The sequence below is a fragment of the Thamnophis sirtalis genome, unplaced genomic scaffold (genome assembly GCF_051295495.1).
Source record: "Thamnophis sirtalis isolate CommonGarterSnake01/CBP01778 unplaced genomic scaffold, rThaSir2_p1.2 scaffold_14, whole genome shotgun sequence".
In the NCBI taxonomy this organism is placed as follows: domain Eukaryota; kingdom Metazoa; phylum Chordata; class Lepidosauria; order Squamata; family Natricidae; genus Thamnophis; species Thamnophis sirtalis.
The window spans coordinates 26,207,080-26,223,176 of NW_028261394.1; the positions used below are offsets into that span (position 1 = coordinate 26,207,080).

At 44.7% G+C, this 16,097-nt stretch overlaps 1 protein-coding gene across 1 annotated transcript in view; it reads right to left on the bottom strand.

Annotated features, from left to right (window-relative positions):
• Window positions 1-704: 704 nt before the first annotated feature.
• The window catches only part of WDR59 (WD repeat domain 59), a 72,253-nt gene continuing 56,860 nt past the window's right edge, over window positions 705-16,097 (bottom strand). The window contains exons 21-27 of the mRNA XM_087729393.1: window positions 15,303-15,384; window positions 13,767-13,879; window positions 10,542-10,680; window positions 10,366-10,440; window positions 8,882-9,021; window positions 5,477-5,619; window positions 705-1,241 (exon numbers count right to left, since the gene is read on the bottom strand). Of these exons, the coding sequence (XP_087585519.1) occupies window positions 1,006-1,241; window positions 5,477-5,619; window positions 8,882-9,021; window positions 10,366-10,440; window positions 10,542-10,680; window positions 13,767-13,879; window positions 15,303-15,384 (928 nt within the window). The 3' untranslated portion in view covers window positions 705-1,005. The remainder of the gene's footprint in view (window positions 1,242-5,476; window positions 5,620-8,881; window positions 9,022-10,365; window positions 10,441-10,541; window positions 10,681-13,766; window positions 13,880-15,302; window positions 15,385-16,097) is intronic.

Genomic DNA, 16,097 nt, shown 5'->3' on the forward strand with positions numbered 1-16,097 from the left:
AGTCATGTTGAGGGAGGGGCTTAAATCTTCCCCCAAATTTTCCAATAATTTCAAAGGCTGCAGAATGTGAGTTTTTTTTTTCATAAAACTTTCTTAATTCTTCAGTGAATATACAAAAATACACTTCTTCAGCTTCATGGCTTGAAGGAAACTCTGACATGGTCTCTATGCTTCAGAGAGGATCAGCAAACCAAAGTCCATGCACCAAAGGATCTAGTCCAAAGTGGGAGGGCCCAGTCCAGATTCTTGCTGGTGCCACAATTTATATGGTTTCTGGCTTCCCCACCCCACCGTTTCAATCAGGTCCAGGTGCATTTCAGCACCACGAACACAGAGGGCTCAGTCCTGAAACCGTTAACCCAAAGCCAAATATTGGCCCTGCTGTTTCAGAATCCAAGGCCTTCTTTGTTTTAAAAGAACCTGTTCCCACATTTGTCAAACGAGTCAATTCCAGGGAAGCAACTGCAGCTCAACCTCTTTGGAAAAAACGGGTAATTTTACAGTGGCAGGTGAGGGAGGAAGTAAACACCGGCCACAGGACAGGTAAGCCTCTCCAATTTCTCCAGGGTCCGTGCTGCAGTTGGACACTCCCTTCTTCCCAAAGGACAGGCTAATTCATTCAAGCATCCCACACAGCAAAGGTTGAAGGCTTTTTCTGTGTCTTGGTAAAAATTATTTGTTCATTCTGACCTCCTCATACCTTAGAGGTCCGTCCAAAGAAGCAACTGATGTTGCAAATTCACTGAACAGAAGTACATGGGGTTTTTTGGGGGGGATAGGGTGGTCCCCTCTGTTGTGACCTTTTCATCCTACCAAGTTGTTCTTCAGCTTTCGTTCTCTCTTCTCTTCCGCTCGGTGAGCACAGAACATTCTCAAAAAGCTACGCAACCACCAGCCACCGCACCTCACTTCTGTCCAGAGTGGCCATCCGTGTCAGAAGCCATCTGGGACTTTTCTTGGGAAGGTCCCTGGGAGTGATCCAAGTCAGCTGCTGAAGACGGCCAGTCAGAAAGTGCTCTCCAGCAAGCAGTGGCAGCCGCAGCCCGTGGGACAGACTTCCTGGGTGCGGAACCACTCCATCATGTGGCTGGTGTGCCCTCCGTGGCCGCAGGTCAGGCAGAAGTTGGAAGAGCCCCGCACAGCCACGTGGCAGATGGCGCACTGGAAGGCAAAGCCTTTGCAGATGGCACACTGAATGCCACGCACTTCGCTGCGGCAGTAGCTGCAGAAGACACCAAACTCTGCCAGGGAAGCAAAAGAGAGAGGGGGTGTGAATTGGAGGGGGTGTCACAATTAAGCCCAAGTAAAATAAGTACGGGGGTGGGAAGGCCCAAACACAGAAAGGGAAAGCGATACAAATGTGCTGTGAAAACGATCACTGACAATCCCTCCTTTTCCTTCTGAAACAGCATTTGTATGAGCTAGCTGTGTGCGGCGGCAGCCAAAAAAGCCAACACAATCCTAAATTGCATTAACAGAGGGATACAATCAAGATCAAGGGAGGTACTAAGACCACTCTATAAAGCCTTAGTAAAACCACACCTAGAATACTGCATCTAGTTTGGGTCACCACACTATAAAAAAGATGTTGAGGCTCTAGAAAGAGTGCAGAGAAGAACAACTAAGATGGATGGAAGCTGATCAAGGAGAGATTCAACCTGGAAATAAGGATGAATTTCCTAACAGTGAGAACAATCAACCAGTGGAACAACAGTTGCCTTCAGAAGTTGTGGGAGCTTCATCACTGGAGGCTTTCAAGAAGAGACAGCACTGCCATCTGTCAGACATGGTGTAGGGTCTCCTGCTTCGGCAGGGGGTTGGACTAGATGACCTACAAGGTCCCTTCCAGTCTGTTAATCTGTACATTGCTGCCCAACTCACACCCAGAAACTCTGCAGGGTCTAGTACAACTTGCCACAGACAGCTTGCTGCGGGACAACTTACAATTCACCACAGGACAACTTGCCATGGCCAATTCAATCTGCTGCAGAACAAGAGTAACATTAATGTCGAAGAAATGGTGGAATATTAAAGAAAAGATGGCAAAGGGGGACAAAATGAAATGTGAATAACGAAACTTAAAATAATTTCTAATTATTCTAAATAATGAAACTGAATTGAATTGTTCCGCGGCATGTTGTCCCATGGGGAATTAGCCATAGTGAGTTGTCCTGTGGCAAATTGGCCGGGGCGAGTTGTTCCATTCTGACTGTGTGCATACTCCCCTCAACAACAGATACCCCTTCCAGCAATACAACCACGTCTGGTACATGAAGCTAAATGAGCCAGGATCTTTCTCCCCAAACTCAGCCTTACAGGTAGAAGTGTTAAAGGTTATCAGGCTGAGCCTGAGGGACGGGTCAAACACATCAGCTTGCAAGAGATCTATGTCCAGCCTACCTCGAATGCCTCTCTTATCTGCCACTCATGTTAATAGTTCAGGTTCTTGCAGACAGCTTAAGCTTCCAATAAATCTTAATACTCATTTGAACTGCTCAGAACTCCTAATTTCCCTGGCGACAAGCCAACAAAACAGGGAGTACTTTGTTGAAAAAACAGTTAGGCAAGACTGAACAAACAAGCCATCCTCTACGGAGCTTCTCTGATTTCCACAGTTGGGGATGGGGGTCCCTGTGGGTTTAAGGCTTGTGGAAAGGGTCACTCGGTGAGGCTTCAGTGATTTGACACCACCATTTCTGTTCTGCCTCGAGTGTTGTAGGCTTGCTCGGGGCATACAGTTAACTCCATGCTTAGGAATCTCATTCAGATCAAGTTTATTATCAGGCATTCTTGGTAGCAAAACTTAAAGTTCAATATTAAGATACTTCTGACTTTCCATAATCTGTCCCAACATGTGGTGTAAAAAGATGATGATTTCACTCCCATGTTGAGTGGAGATACAAACACTACTATTCTGGTTCACAAAGGCATTTAAACTGACCGGCTATAAAGTCACAGATGTGATCACATGTCATGGAACTACATTTCCCATAAGGCAGTCTCTGCCTACATTTCCCAGGAGGTAGTTTCTTAAAGGAGACAGTTCTTAATTCCTACACTAGCTATGGGGCAGCAAAATTTCCCTGATCTTGACAAAGGGCTGGACTGGGCTTTGGAGAGAGAGGTTCAGCATGTAGAGAAACAGTTCACACATTCCAACATCTGAAGAAGGAAACTGCTTGCTTTTTCTTCCACTTTCAGCAAGGCCAGAGGTTGCTTGATGCACCCCTGGAGCTCAGTGCCCGCTTCCCCTTTGAAGAATGGGCTCTCAGGACACCTTTTTGGCCTAGCTGAATCCACCAATCCTCGGCTCCTCCCCACCCCCCGACAAAAAGGAAGCATCTCCCCAGGCCAGATGCTCTCCAACAACAGGAAATACTGGAGTTGGGGTTCAAGTCAAGTCAGTGTTTATTGCAGTCAAAGACCCGAGCAAGTAAAAAACACTCAAGGAATATCCAGTTAAAAAAAATCTAGAATGAAATAATAAACAATGAATAAAATCTATATTAAAATCACAATTTGGCATGCGATCTGTCAGTTGCACATGAACAAAACACAGCATGGCCTAGCTATAATAGAATACTAATCCTTAAACTGTGGAGCCCCGTAGCCATTAGATGCTAAAGTGCAAGAGAGTGACAGTGCAAGAGGATTTGAAGCATGAATTGTGTAAAATAGCTATGATGGTGTCAGATCCCTAAAAGTGATACTGCCATTCAATTGGGAGGAGGGGGGCCCTTGGAGTCGATTTATTACCAGTGCCTGTGACAACTGATATTTTACAACTGGTTTCCTGGCCCCGAAGCGCCTCGAGATCCCATCACCTTTGGGGGGGAATGTTTATGATGGCCATGTGAGATGTTTCACTTTAATGTCTAACGGAAGATAGCCATGGGAATGTAGGTTTATTTGGCTCTCAGGGCAGCTGGTAAAGGAAACATTTTCACACTTGTGTATTGGCTAAAATCTGCACTCTGACTAATGGGAGTGGTCTCTACAGCTTTAATTCCACTTGTGTTGCCTAAGGGGATTCAGATGTTGCTTTGAACTGAATTATTTCCCTTTTAGTTAATAAAAGCTTCCTTTTGAAATACTCAGCTTCAAGCGTCCTCACTTTCTTAAGTTAGGATAGGTAATCCTTACAGATGGATTAATTACTTGTTTCCGACGAATCCCCAGTGCTGCTGCGGAGTTCCTACTCTAGCCCTTGCTTCTCTTTCTGCCCCTGTTGCTCTGTGGCCAAGCATTATGCGGGTCAGGCCAATAGGGTTTATTCAATAAAACCTGGTTAAAAGGCCCCATGCAGCCGCACACAGGATCCTGCTGGCTCTTCGTTTCGACCGAACGAAGGCCAGACTTCAAAGCCCCAAATATATTTGGAGCTAGAGAAAAAAAAATTCTAAGAAATATCTCCAGAGGAAAGGAAAAGTTGTGCCCATGGCACAACTTCACAGTGGCTGGTTCTGATGCCGTTGCACAAGGCCGGCAAGTAGAGATGCCTCCGTGTCGGACAATCTGAATTCTGGCATCCTGCCAGGAATTGAGCACCAAACGGATGCTGCCATCAGAAAGTTTTCAGAGTAATGAAATGGGGAGGGGGGGGAGAGAGGGAGAGACCTCCAGAGCCTTCCTGGTTTCATGGCAGACAGTTCAGAGTCAGAAGGAAAAACCCCTCTCAGAGCCTCAATGCAAAACAGCTGCACCTGAGCCCACTTCTGGCCTGCCCTTTCCTGCATCTGAACCTAGAAGAGGGCCCTCTCTCAGGTAGAATGTAGTCACAAGAGGAAGGGTGGTTTTTTCCAGGGAGCAATGAGACAAAGAAACTTGGAGTCTTTGGTATTGCAGGAAGAGGGTCAAGGTGGACTCCCAATGGCAGTTTTAACAGATTAACAGAGTTGGAAGGGACCTTGTAGGTCATCTAGTCCAACCTCCCACCCAAGCAGGGGACCCTGCACCATTTCTGACAGAGTCCAGTCTCTTCTTGAAAGCCTCCAGGGATGAAGCTTCCACGACTTCCAAAGATGTCCCACTGATTAATTGTTCTCACTGTTAGGAAATTTCTCCTTATTTCCAGATTGAATCTCCCCTTGATCAGTTTCCATCCATTATTCCTTGTCTGGCCTTTGGGTGCTTTGGAGAATAGTTTGATCTCCCTCCTCTCTGTGGCAGCCCCTCAAATATTGGAAGTCGGCTATCCTGTCTCCCCTGGTCCTCCTCTTCACTAGACTAGCCATGCCCAGTTCCAGCAACCATTCATCGTCTGTTTTAGCCTCCAGTCCCCTCATCATTCTGATTGCTCTTCTCTGCACTCTTTCTAGAGTCTCAACATCTCTTTTTATAGTGTGGTGACCAAAACTGGATGCCGTATTCTAGGCCGCTGAATTGGAACTGCCGGGGCCTTCTTTTCCCTTGAGGAGAAAAAAGACCACTTAATAGAAGAAGACTACCTACTGGAGACCCCGAGGCTTCAACTCACCAATTCCTTTATGAGGCTCAGGGGGGCAGGAAACAAACTTGAGGACCTCGGCACGTTTCTCTCGCAGGCCCCAGCGATACAGGATTTCTCCGTAGCACTTTTTAAAGTCGTCAAACTGCTGCGTGTTGGCAGGATCCAGAAGCCTGGAGGATGAGATCCAGAAATGGTCCTTTAGGTTCCTGATGGGGTTTCTAAGGCTACCCTTGCCTAGTTTTTTCCTTGACAGGTTTCTGTCCTGCTGCACGAGTGAAGAAGCTCTATTCTATTCTATTGCTATTCTTATTTCATTATTCTATTCTATTTCTATTCTATTCTTTTCTATTCTATTTCCATTCTTATTTCATTATTCTATTCTATTTCTATTCTATTCTTTTCTATTCTCATTCTTATTTCATTATTCTGTTCTGTTCTGTTCCTATTCTTATTTCATTATTCTATTCTATTTCTATTCTTATTTCATTATTCTATTCTATTCTTTTCAATTCTATTCTATTTCCATTCTTATTTCATTATTCTATTGTTCTGCTCTATTCTATTTCTATTCTTATTTCATTATTCTATCCTATTTCTATTCTAATTTCTATTATTTCATTATTCTATTTCCATTCTTATTTCATTATTCTATTCTATTGTTCTGTGCTATTCCATTTCCATTCTTATTTCATTATTCTATTGTTTTATTCTATTTCTATTCTTATTTCATTATTCTATTCCTATTCTTATTTCATTATTCTATTCTTTTATATTCTATTTCCATTCTTATTTCATTATTCTATTGTTCTGCTCTATTCTATTTCTATTCTTATTTCATTATTCTATCCTATTTCTATTCTAATTTCTATTATTTCATTATTCTATTCTATTTCCATTCTTATTTCATTATTCTATTCTATTCTTTTCTATTCCATTTCCATTCTTATTTCATTATTCTATTCTGTTCTGTTCTATTCTTATTTCATTATTCTATTCTATTCTTTTCTATTTCCATTCTTATTTCATTATTCTATTCTTTTCTATTTCCATTCTTATTTCATTATTCTATTCTATTTCCATTCTTATTTCATTATTTTATTCTATTCTTTTCTATTTCCATTCTTATTTCATTATTCTGTTCTGTTCTATTCTATGAGCTTTCTTTTTTATGGACTTGCTTATACAGTTAGTCCTCGATTTACAACAATTCATTTACTGAACTATTCAAAGTTAGTTGAATAAAAGTGACTTATGACCATTTTTTCACAGTTACAACCTTTGCTCCATCCGCCTGTGTTCACGGGATCAAAATTCAGATGCTTGGCAACCGGTCCATACTTACGACCGTTGCCGTGTGCCAAGGTCAGGTGATCCACTTTTGCGACCTTCTGACAAGCAAAGTCAATGGGAAAGCCTGATTCGCTTAACAACCAGGTAACCGACTTATCAATTGCAATGATTCACTTAACAACTGTGGCAAGAAAGGTGGTAGAATGGGGCAAAACTCACTTAACAAATGTCTCAGTTAACAACAGAAATGTTGGGCCCAATTGTGGTCGAAAGCTGAGGACTACCTGCATTTTTATTTAGGAGCTTTATGAGTTGGGCTTTTGAAAAACTATTAAATTCTAAAACCTGCCAGTTGCTGCAATGAATGTTATATAGGTAGTCCTCAATTCAGGATCACAACTGGGCTCAAAATTTCTTTTTAAAAAAAATATATTTTTATTCTTTTTAAACAAAACAACACATACAAAACAAAGCAAGAAAAAAAAACTTTCCTCCATTTCATCAAGCATGTCGTTTGGTTACAAGTTTTTGTGCATCAATTCTTAAGACTAAGAATGACATCACTGGTTTTGCATTAAACATAACTGAATATTTCGCTGTCATTGAGCATTATGTGTTCAAATTACCATTAATATTCTTTCATTTGTAACAATCCTTATTTCCTTAAATTATCTATAATTTATAATATATGTTCATATTTTCAATTGAACATAATGCCACCAATCATCCAGAGTTCCAAAAATAGTTTTCCATTATTAATTATTAATCCATATAGTAGTTAAGTATTTCAAATCATATGTATATCAATTGTTCATTACATCATCATTGGTCTGTTTAATGTACAAAGATATTTCTAATATAAAATGGTCACTACATGCCCAAGTTTCGGCTCAAAATTTCTTGTTAAATAAGACATTTGTTAAGTGAGTTTTGCCCCATTGTACAACCTTTCTTGCCAGAGTTATTAAGTGAATCACTGCAGTTAAGTGAATTACGTAGTTGTTAAGTGAATCCAACATGCCCCATTGACTTTGCTTGTTGGAAGCTGGCTGGGAAAGCTGCAAACGATGATCATGTGACCCTGGAACGGCTGTAAGTGCATGCCAGTTGCCAAAGGTCTGAATTTTGATCACATGACCGAGGGGATGTTGTGATGGTCTTAGGTGCGAGGACCGGTCATAAGTCATCACTTTTGGTTTAGGCGGGGCTTGACATCGCTACGACACGACATGCAATCTTGGGGCTCCAGGATTGCTGTCGATATCTCCGTTGCTGGACAATCCTTTTTGGATCTAAACCATTCTGAAGGAACGGTGATAGAGAAGGGCATGTCCTGCTGATCTCAAGGGCATCACAAAGCCCCTGACAGATCCAGGGAAAAGCTCTTTTTGCCCGCTACAAGAGAAGCAGCCAATATGGCTGCAGAAGGTTGGGACAAGCCCCTGAAACAGAAGCAGTACAGGAGAGACAGTGTGTCGAAATAGTGAGAAAAATCTTTATTATTAGAGAAGAGAAAACCCAAAAGACTCAAGAGTTAAAATAAAATTGAAGACAGAAGGAAACAAGCGGCAAATTTACCCTGGTTTAAAACTATCGTGTTATCTTTTTTACTTTAATTTTGTTTGTTTTTTATGGATGGACTCTTCAACCCTTTCTTGGACAACCAAAAATCTTCCTGCTTATGCAAATGCCTCTACACAAGAGTACTCAAAGTAATGATAATTTTAAATGTGAATTATGTGGAGAAGAGGATCAGAAAAGCAAGAACAGTTCCTTCTAGAGTATCTATCTTCAAATAAACCAATTAAGCTCAAGCTCTGGTTCCTAAGTAGTTTAAGATGTTCCCATAAATCATCCAAGCTCCTCGTGAAACCCAAAACTCATCTGAAGGCATGAGACAGCCTAAAGGAGGAATGGGTATCTATAGCAACTTGTGGACTTCAACTCCCAGAATTCCCGAGTCAGCCATGCTGAAATCCATAAGTCGTAAGGTTACCATAGTTGCCCACTCCAGTCCTCAAATCATATTTAAAACTGCAGCTCTTTACAACATCCCAAAGAGATTGGAGTGGGGGAGGGCTCTCCATCATGGCCCCTTGTCTCCACCCAGCCAGGAAGTGGTCTGTGACTGGCCCCACCCACCTTTTGTTCCTGTCATGCTGGTCTCTCTCTCGGTCCCGGGGATCGGCATACGTCAAGTTCCCAAGGCGAAAGTCGTCAGGCGAAGATTCGGCCCAGCCTAGCGTGTGTTCCATGTCTTTGCTGGCTACAAAAGTCAAAAGCTGATTAGCTGATCGTAGTGAGGGTGGTACCAGCAAGAGAATCTCCCTCCCAGCCCAGCAGCAAACACGCCTGGGCCAAAAGTCATGACCTTGCCCTTTTAGCATTTAGTGACTGTGGAAATCCAAATAAAGGGCTCAGTCTTAAAGGCAGGACATGCTTTCTATGAAAACTGATAAAACATAGAATGCTAGGGCTGGACCGGACCTTGGAGGTCATCTACTCCAACCCCCTGCTCAAGGAAGAGACATTATACCATCCTGGAGAAATGAATGTCCAACTTCTTCTTGAAAACTTCCAGCACCAACAATTCTGGGAGGCAAACTGTTCCACTGATTAAATGGTCTTACGGTTAGGAAATTTCTCCTGAGTTCCAAGTTGGATCTCTCTTTAACAAGTTCCAAATTTAATTCAGAATAGAGCTGGAAGGGACTTTGGAGGTCTTCCAGTCCAATCTTCTGCTCAAGCAAAAGACCCTATACCATTTCAGACAAGTGGCTGTCCAGTCTCTTCTTAAAAACCTCCAGTGATGAAACACCTACAACTTCTGGTGTCAAGCTGTTACACTGGTTCATTGTTCTCACTGTTAGGAAGTTTCTCCTTAGTTTGAAGTTGCTTTTCTCCTTGATTAGTTTCCATCCATTCTTTCTTTTCCTGCCCTCTGATGCTTTGGCAAATAGATTGAGCCCCTCTTCTTTGTGGAAGCCCCTTAAATATTGGAACACTGCTACCATGTCACCCCAGTCCTTCTTTTCTCTAGAGCAGGGGTCTCCAACCTTGGCAACTTTAAGCCTGGCGGACTTGGAGATAGCTGGTCATTTGCATCCTTTTAGAGGGCCCTTAAAGCACTGAGAGGTTTTTCTGTGTCCTCAGGGTCACCTGAGTGGCGCTCTTGGTTCCTGTAGTCTGCAATTTTCCCTCTGGAAATCTGTTCATATTCTCACACTATCAAAGAGTGTTCATCCCAAATTGTACAGCTAAAAGTCTGCAGAGATTCTCAGTCATCCAGGTCATGGTTATCCCAAAGATGCATTTTTAGGAGGTAACTGGACTTTTCTTTTTTCCAGTTGCCTCCTGAAAAAGCACTTTTGGGATAACGGGACTAATGAATCCTTTAGCTAAATTAAACTGGAATGCCTTTAATTGAATGCCATCGCTCCTTTCCAAAAATGCCAAACCTAGTCATGAGACAACAGAGGTACTCAAAGCAGTTACAGCACCCCCAAAGGTGGTGAATCTTTGTGATGCCAAAAATCAGGAAGGCGAAACCCTCCAGGATGACTGCCCAGGTGGCAGAGGTGTGCCTACCTGTGTTCCAGCTGCTGGTGCTCAGTCCAGGATCTGACATGCTGGTTCCAGCTGCTGGTGCTCAGTCCAGGATCTGACATGCTGGAACAAGAGCCAGAGGAGGTAAAGCTGGGCTGTTGGGGGTAAAACAAGAGGGAATCACATCAGAATCTCTCCCCAAGGGGCAACCCCTGGGCTGGGAGGAAAAAGAGAAAGAAGGCAAATCAGCTCGTACGTATCGACTGTGGCTGGAAGGGTGTTGAGGAGCCAGACCTGTGGGGTTTGGGATTCCCTGTGGTCTGGATTGGGTCTCAAAGACGCTGCACAGCATAGCCAAGGTTTGCACATCGTGGAGCTGGCAATAGTGTGCCAACCTGCAGAGGGAAAGAAGAAGAAAGAAATAGCTTTGAGTTACAGGTTACAATTTGGAACAAAGAGGCTGGGTTTTCTATCTGCTGATGACAAAAGCAAACGCAACCGCTAAATGTAACAGTGGAGAATATTGCCTGGACTCACCACTTTCTGCCTGTAATTTACTATCTTTCAGCTCATATTTAGGGCAGGAAGGAAGATGGATCTAACTTGGTCACTCCCTAGAAGAGGAAGGCTTGATATCTACCTACCACCCACCCACCCACCCATCCGTCTGTCTTCCTATCCATCCATCCATCATCTATCATCCATCCATCCATCTACTGTGTCTGTCTATCATCCATCCATTCATCTATGGTATCTATCTATCTATCTATCTATCTATCTATCTATCTAACTATCTATCAATCTATCAATCTATCTATCAATCATCCATCCATCCATCCATCCATCCATCCATCCATCCATCCATCCATCCATCCATCCACTGTATCTGTCTGTCTGTCTATCCATCTATCCATCCATTTATGGTATCTATCCATCCATCTATGGTATCTATCCTATCCTATCCTATCCTATCCTATCCTATCCTATCCTATCCTATCCTATCCTATCTATCTATCTATCTATCTATCTATCTATCTATCTATCTATCTATCTATCTATCTATCTATCTATCTATCTATCTATCTATCATCCATCCATCCATCCATCCATCCATCCATCCATCCATCCATCCATTTACTGTGTCTGTCCGTCCATCCATCCATCCATCTTCCATCCATCCATCCATCCATCCATCCATCCATCCATCCATCCATCCACCCATCTATCTATCTATCTATCATCCGTCCATCCATCTCATTTATTGGCCGCCCATCTCGCTGTGGGGCTACTCTGAGAGATTTCTGTAATACAGACAAAAACATGTAAACATAACATTAGTAATTGCTTCTACTACCACACTTCTCAGTGAATCTAAGCCTTGGCTGAAGTGTACAATATTGTGGGGAAAAAAGGAAACTGTCTTTTCCTCTTATTAATCAGAATTCATGTCCATTATTATCCCTCACTGCACTTGCAAAATTTCCAGCCATTTTTAAAGCTTGGAACACGAAGAGTTCCAAGAAGCTGAACTTCTATGCCTAACAGCAGCTTTGTTCTATATTTTTATCCACAAAATGGACCAAAGTTCAGTATTTCCTAAGTACGGCAAGGTACACCTGAGGTGCAACAGGTGGGGTTAAAGAGCCTGGGAAGAGGACAGATCAAAACATGAAGGAAAATGCCCAGCAGAACCCCTTGTGGCTGCTTGTCCAGAGGCTCTAAAGGGGAGTTTAGATGAAATTGCGTGTTATGGAGGGTGGCAGGTGGGCCAGGAGACATGTCTTTAGGGCAGTGATGCCCAACCATTTTTCTCCTCTTGTGCTGAAAGCGCTGACACGCTTGTGACAGCGAGCATGTGAGTGCCCCCACACATAATGCAATGTGCGCGCAACATCTCCTGTGTGCCCCCTACACCCCTGTGCATGCATGCCCGACCCTCCACAACCCATTTTGGGCCAAGCCGGCCTCCCTAAAGCCTCCTGGGACCAAAAAACAGGGTGCAGGGGGGGGGGGGTGTCCCACGTATGCATGGCAGGGACCCGAAAACTAGCTGGTCGGCAGGAGGAGCGTGCCCATGTGCGGTGGCACTGAGCTGGGTGACGGCTCCTGTGTCTGCAGAGAGGGGCACGTGTGCGATAGGTTTGCCATCATGGCTTCAGGGGTTGTGTGAGAGACTAAAACAAAGTTCACTTCAGTGCAGCCGATCTTCTATCGTGAAGTCTGCTTCTTAATCTAGGACATACATATACAATATGCAAATGCAATAGGCAGTCCTCGATTTATGTCAGCAATTGATCCCAATATTTCTGTTGTTAAACGAGACATTTGTTAAGTGAGCTTTGCCCCATTTTATGATCTTTCTTGCCACAGTTGTTAAGTGAATGACCGCAGTTGCTAAGTTATGACACGGTTGTTAAGTGAATCCGGCTTCCCCATTGGCTTCACTTGTCAGAAGATCGCAAAAGGGACCCCATGTGACCCTGGGACACTGCAACCGTCATAAATACGAGTCAGTTGCCAAGCCTGTGAAGTTTGATCATGTGACCATGGGGATGCTGCGGCGGTTTTAAGCGTAAAAAACGGTCATAAGTCACTTTCTTCAGTCCCATTGCAACTTTGAACGGTCACTAAATGAACTGTTGCAAGTCAAGACTGCCTGTATTAATTCACAGTCTGAAAGAGTTTGGAAACCTCCCCGTTGTAAAGAATTCCAATCGTGTTTCGTATTAATAAAAGGATGCAGCTTGGCATTTCCGAGTACCGTATTTTTCAGAGTATAAGACGCACCTTTTTCCCTCAAAAAAGAGAGTGAAAATCTGGGTGCATTTTATACACTCAATACAGCATTTTAGCCCCTCAAAGCCCTGCTTCAGCAAAATGGCCATGCATTGCCTTTAGGAGGCTTTCAGAGAGCTCCTGGGAGCTGGGGAGGGCAAAAATGAGTGGAAAACAGGCCATTTATTGCTTAATTTTACTCCCTCCCAGCCCCCAGGAGCACTCTATAAGCCTCCTAAAGGCTATCCATGCCTTTTTTCTTTTCTTTTTTTACAAAAAATGGGTCCATTTTTGCTAAAAACAGGTTGTTTATGCTCATTTATGGCCCCCTGCCCCCCCCCAAACACCCTGTAAGCCCCCTAAATGCTATTCATGCCTTTTGGGGACAAAAACGGGCCAGTTTTTGTGAAAAATGGGCCATTTTGGGGAGGTTTGCAGAGTGCAAAACTTTTTTTTAATTTGCCTCTTCAAAACCTTGGTGCATCTTATACTCGGAAAAATACTGTAGGTTAATATGGTTACAGTTATACAATCTTGGAATGCCAGAGCAGAACGGATCCCCCTTTTTTCTTTCTCAGTGCAAGGGCCCACTCAACTTCCTAGGAAGTGACCCAAGAAGCCAACATCCTGCAGATCTCTCCCCAACAAGCGGGCAGGGCAGCCGCTGGGTCGCCCTCCAATGTTTCCCTTCCCACTGCCTCCTTACAGAGACTCCAGGAGCTGCCGGCCGAAAGGGTGCTGGGCCCAGGGGGTCTCCAAGTCTGGGTCGGGGTTGGGATCCAGGCAGAGATCGGTCGCCACCGTGGCCAGGGACCACACCTGGAAGAGAAGGCTGGGTGAGAGACAGGTGGCTGTAGGTGGAAGCCTCAGGCGGCTTACAGCAGATACGATTCGCTAGGCAATAGCAACAGCACTCAGACTTATATACCGCTTCATGGTGCTTTTACAGCACTGTCTAAGTCCAGAGTCAGCCTATTTGCCCCCAATAATATGGGTCCTAATTTGACCGACCTCAGAAGAATGGAAGGCTGAGTCAACCTCTTGAGCTAGTGAGAATTGAACTCCTGGTAGGGGCAGAGTTAGCCTGCAATACTGCATTCTAACAAGAAGGAAGGAAGGAAGGAAGGAAGGAAGGAAGGAAGGAAGGAAGGAAGGAAGGAAGGAAGGAAGGAAGGAAGGAAGGAAGGAAGGAATAGCACTTAGATTTATACAGCAATAGCACTTAGACTTATATACTGCTTTACTGTGCTTTCTCTTGCCTCCAACAATCTGAGTCCTCATTTTATCCACCTCTTAAGGACGGAAGTCTGAGCCAACCTTGAGCCTGGTGGGATTTGAACTGCCAAATTGCAGGCAGCCAGCTGAAGTAGCCTGCAGTACTGCACTCTAACCACTGCGCCGCCGTGGCTCTTCTGGTGATGGGGGTTGAGTTATACAAGGCAGTCCTCCACTTACAACCATTCACTTAGTAATTGATCCAAGTTACAATTGGTTCACACACATCACAACACTGCCAGTCACACAATCAAAACTTGGGGGATTGGCCATCGGCAGGTGTTTACAATTATAAGGTCCCGAGATCCTAGGATCACCAATTGTGACCATCCCAGCTGGCTTCCAATGTGCAGCCAATAGGGGAAGCTGGATTCGCTTAATGACTGCAGGGTTCACTTAATGATTGCAGTGTTTCACTTAAGAACCACGGAGGGAGGGGGGGAGAAGGAAGTAAATGTTCTATCCATCTCTATTCTCAAATCCCCGAATTGGACAAGCCCCTTGCAAGGGGAAGATGGGACTGGAAGGCAGGGGAGTCTGAGAAGAGCAAAAAACCCAGGAGGTGAGGGCTCTGGGTGGGAGGCAGGAGGAAGAGGTGAGGGAGAAGGGACTTTTCTTTTAAACCATGGTCTCCTGTTTCAGTGACACCTCCCCCTCTCAGCTGTAGGGGGTCTCCAGGCAGTCCTGTACAGCAGGGGTCCCCAACCTTTCTGACTTTGCGGACTAGCGGGGAGGAGGGAGAGGAAATGGCTCCATGTAAATGGCAGATGTGTTCGCATGCAGCTCTATTTTTGTGAGCAGTGGGGACTCGCGCGCGTACGTGAAGCTCCATTTGCGGAGCTTCACGTGCGTGTGTGAGTCCCCACCATTTGCAAAAATGGAGCTGCGTGCGTTCGCCTGCCTCTTGCACAGTCGCGCCCCAGGGATTGGGGACTCCTGCTGTAAAGTGATGGAGAAGAAGCAGCACCTGCAAGAGGTCTCGGCGTCCCACTGTCAAGGCTGAGGCAGCGTTCTTCTGGCAGGTCTCCTGAATATCCACCACGTTTAGTCTGAAAGAGAAGAGGGGTGGCTGAGGGATGTTCTCCTCTGCAGAACTCCCAGGTGCCAGGTGGAGAACCTTCATTTTCCAGCACCTAGTCCCGTGAGGGCAAACCTATGGCACGCAGAGCTCTCTGTGGGCACACGCGCCATCGCCAGCTGCTCTTCTGGTTTCTGGCATGCATATGTGCATCAGGCAGCTGGTCTTCGCAGGCACCAGAAAATGGCTAAAAACAGGCCATTTATCTGGCTGTTTTGAGCCCATTTGGGGGGGCGTTTTTGGGACTTTTGTGGACCGTTTTTCGGCTGTTTTGGGCCAAAAAAAACAGGTCCGAAAAATGGCCAAAAACAGGCATGTGCGTGCTGGCCAGATAGCCTTCGGATTTCCAGTCCTCCGGGGTGCACAAAGACAAGCTGGCCAGCGTGCATGTGGGTGCTGGAAACCCGAAGACCAGCTGGCCAGGGCGCACATGCACACCGGCCAGCTGGGTTTGGGGTTTCTTGCGCTCTGGCGCACACGCATGCACGCACGTTCTGGTTTGGACACTCGGTGCCAAAAAGGTTTGCCATCACTGACCGACTCTATTGAAAACCAAAACCAAAACCAAAACCAAAACCAACCTAGGGGAGTGAAATGGAGATGAGCACCGCCCCCTGGAGTCAGGAACCACCAGCACATATGTGCGAGGGGAACCTTAACCTCTGAGTGAATCCAGTCAATTCT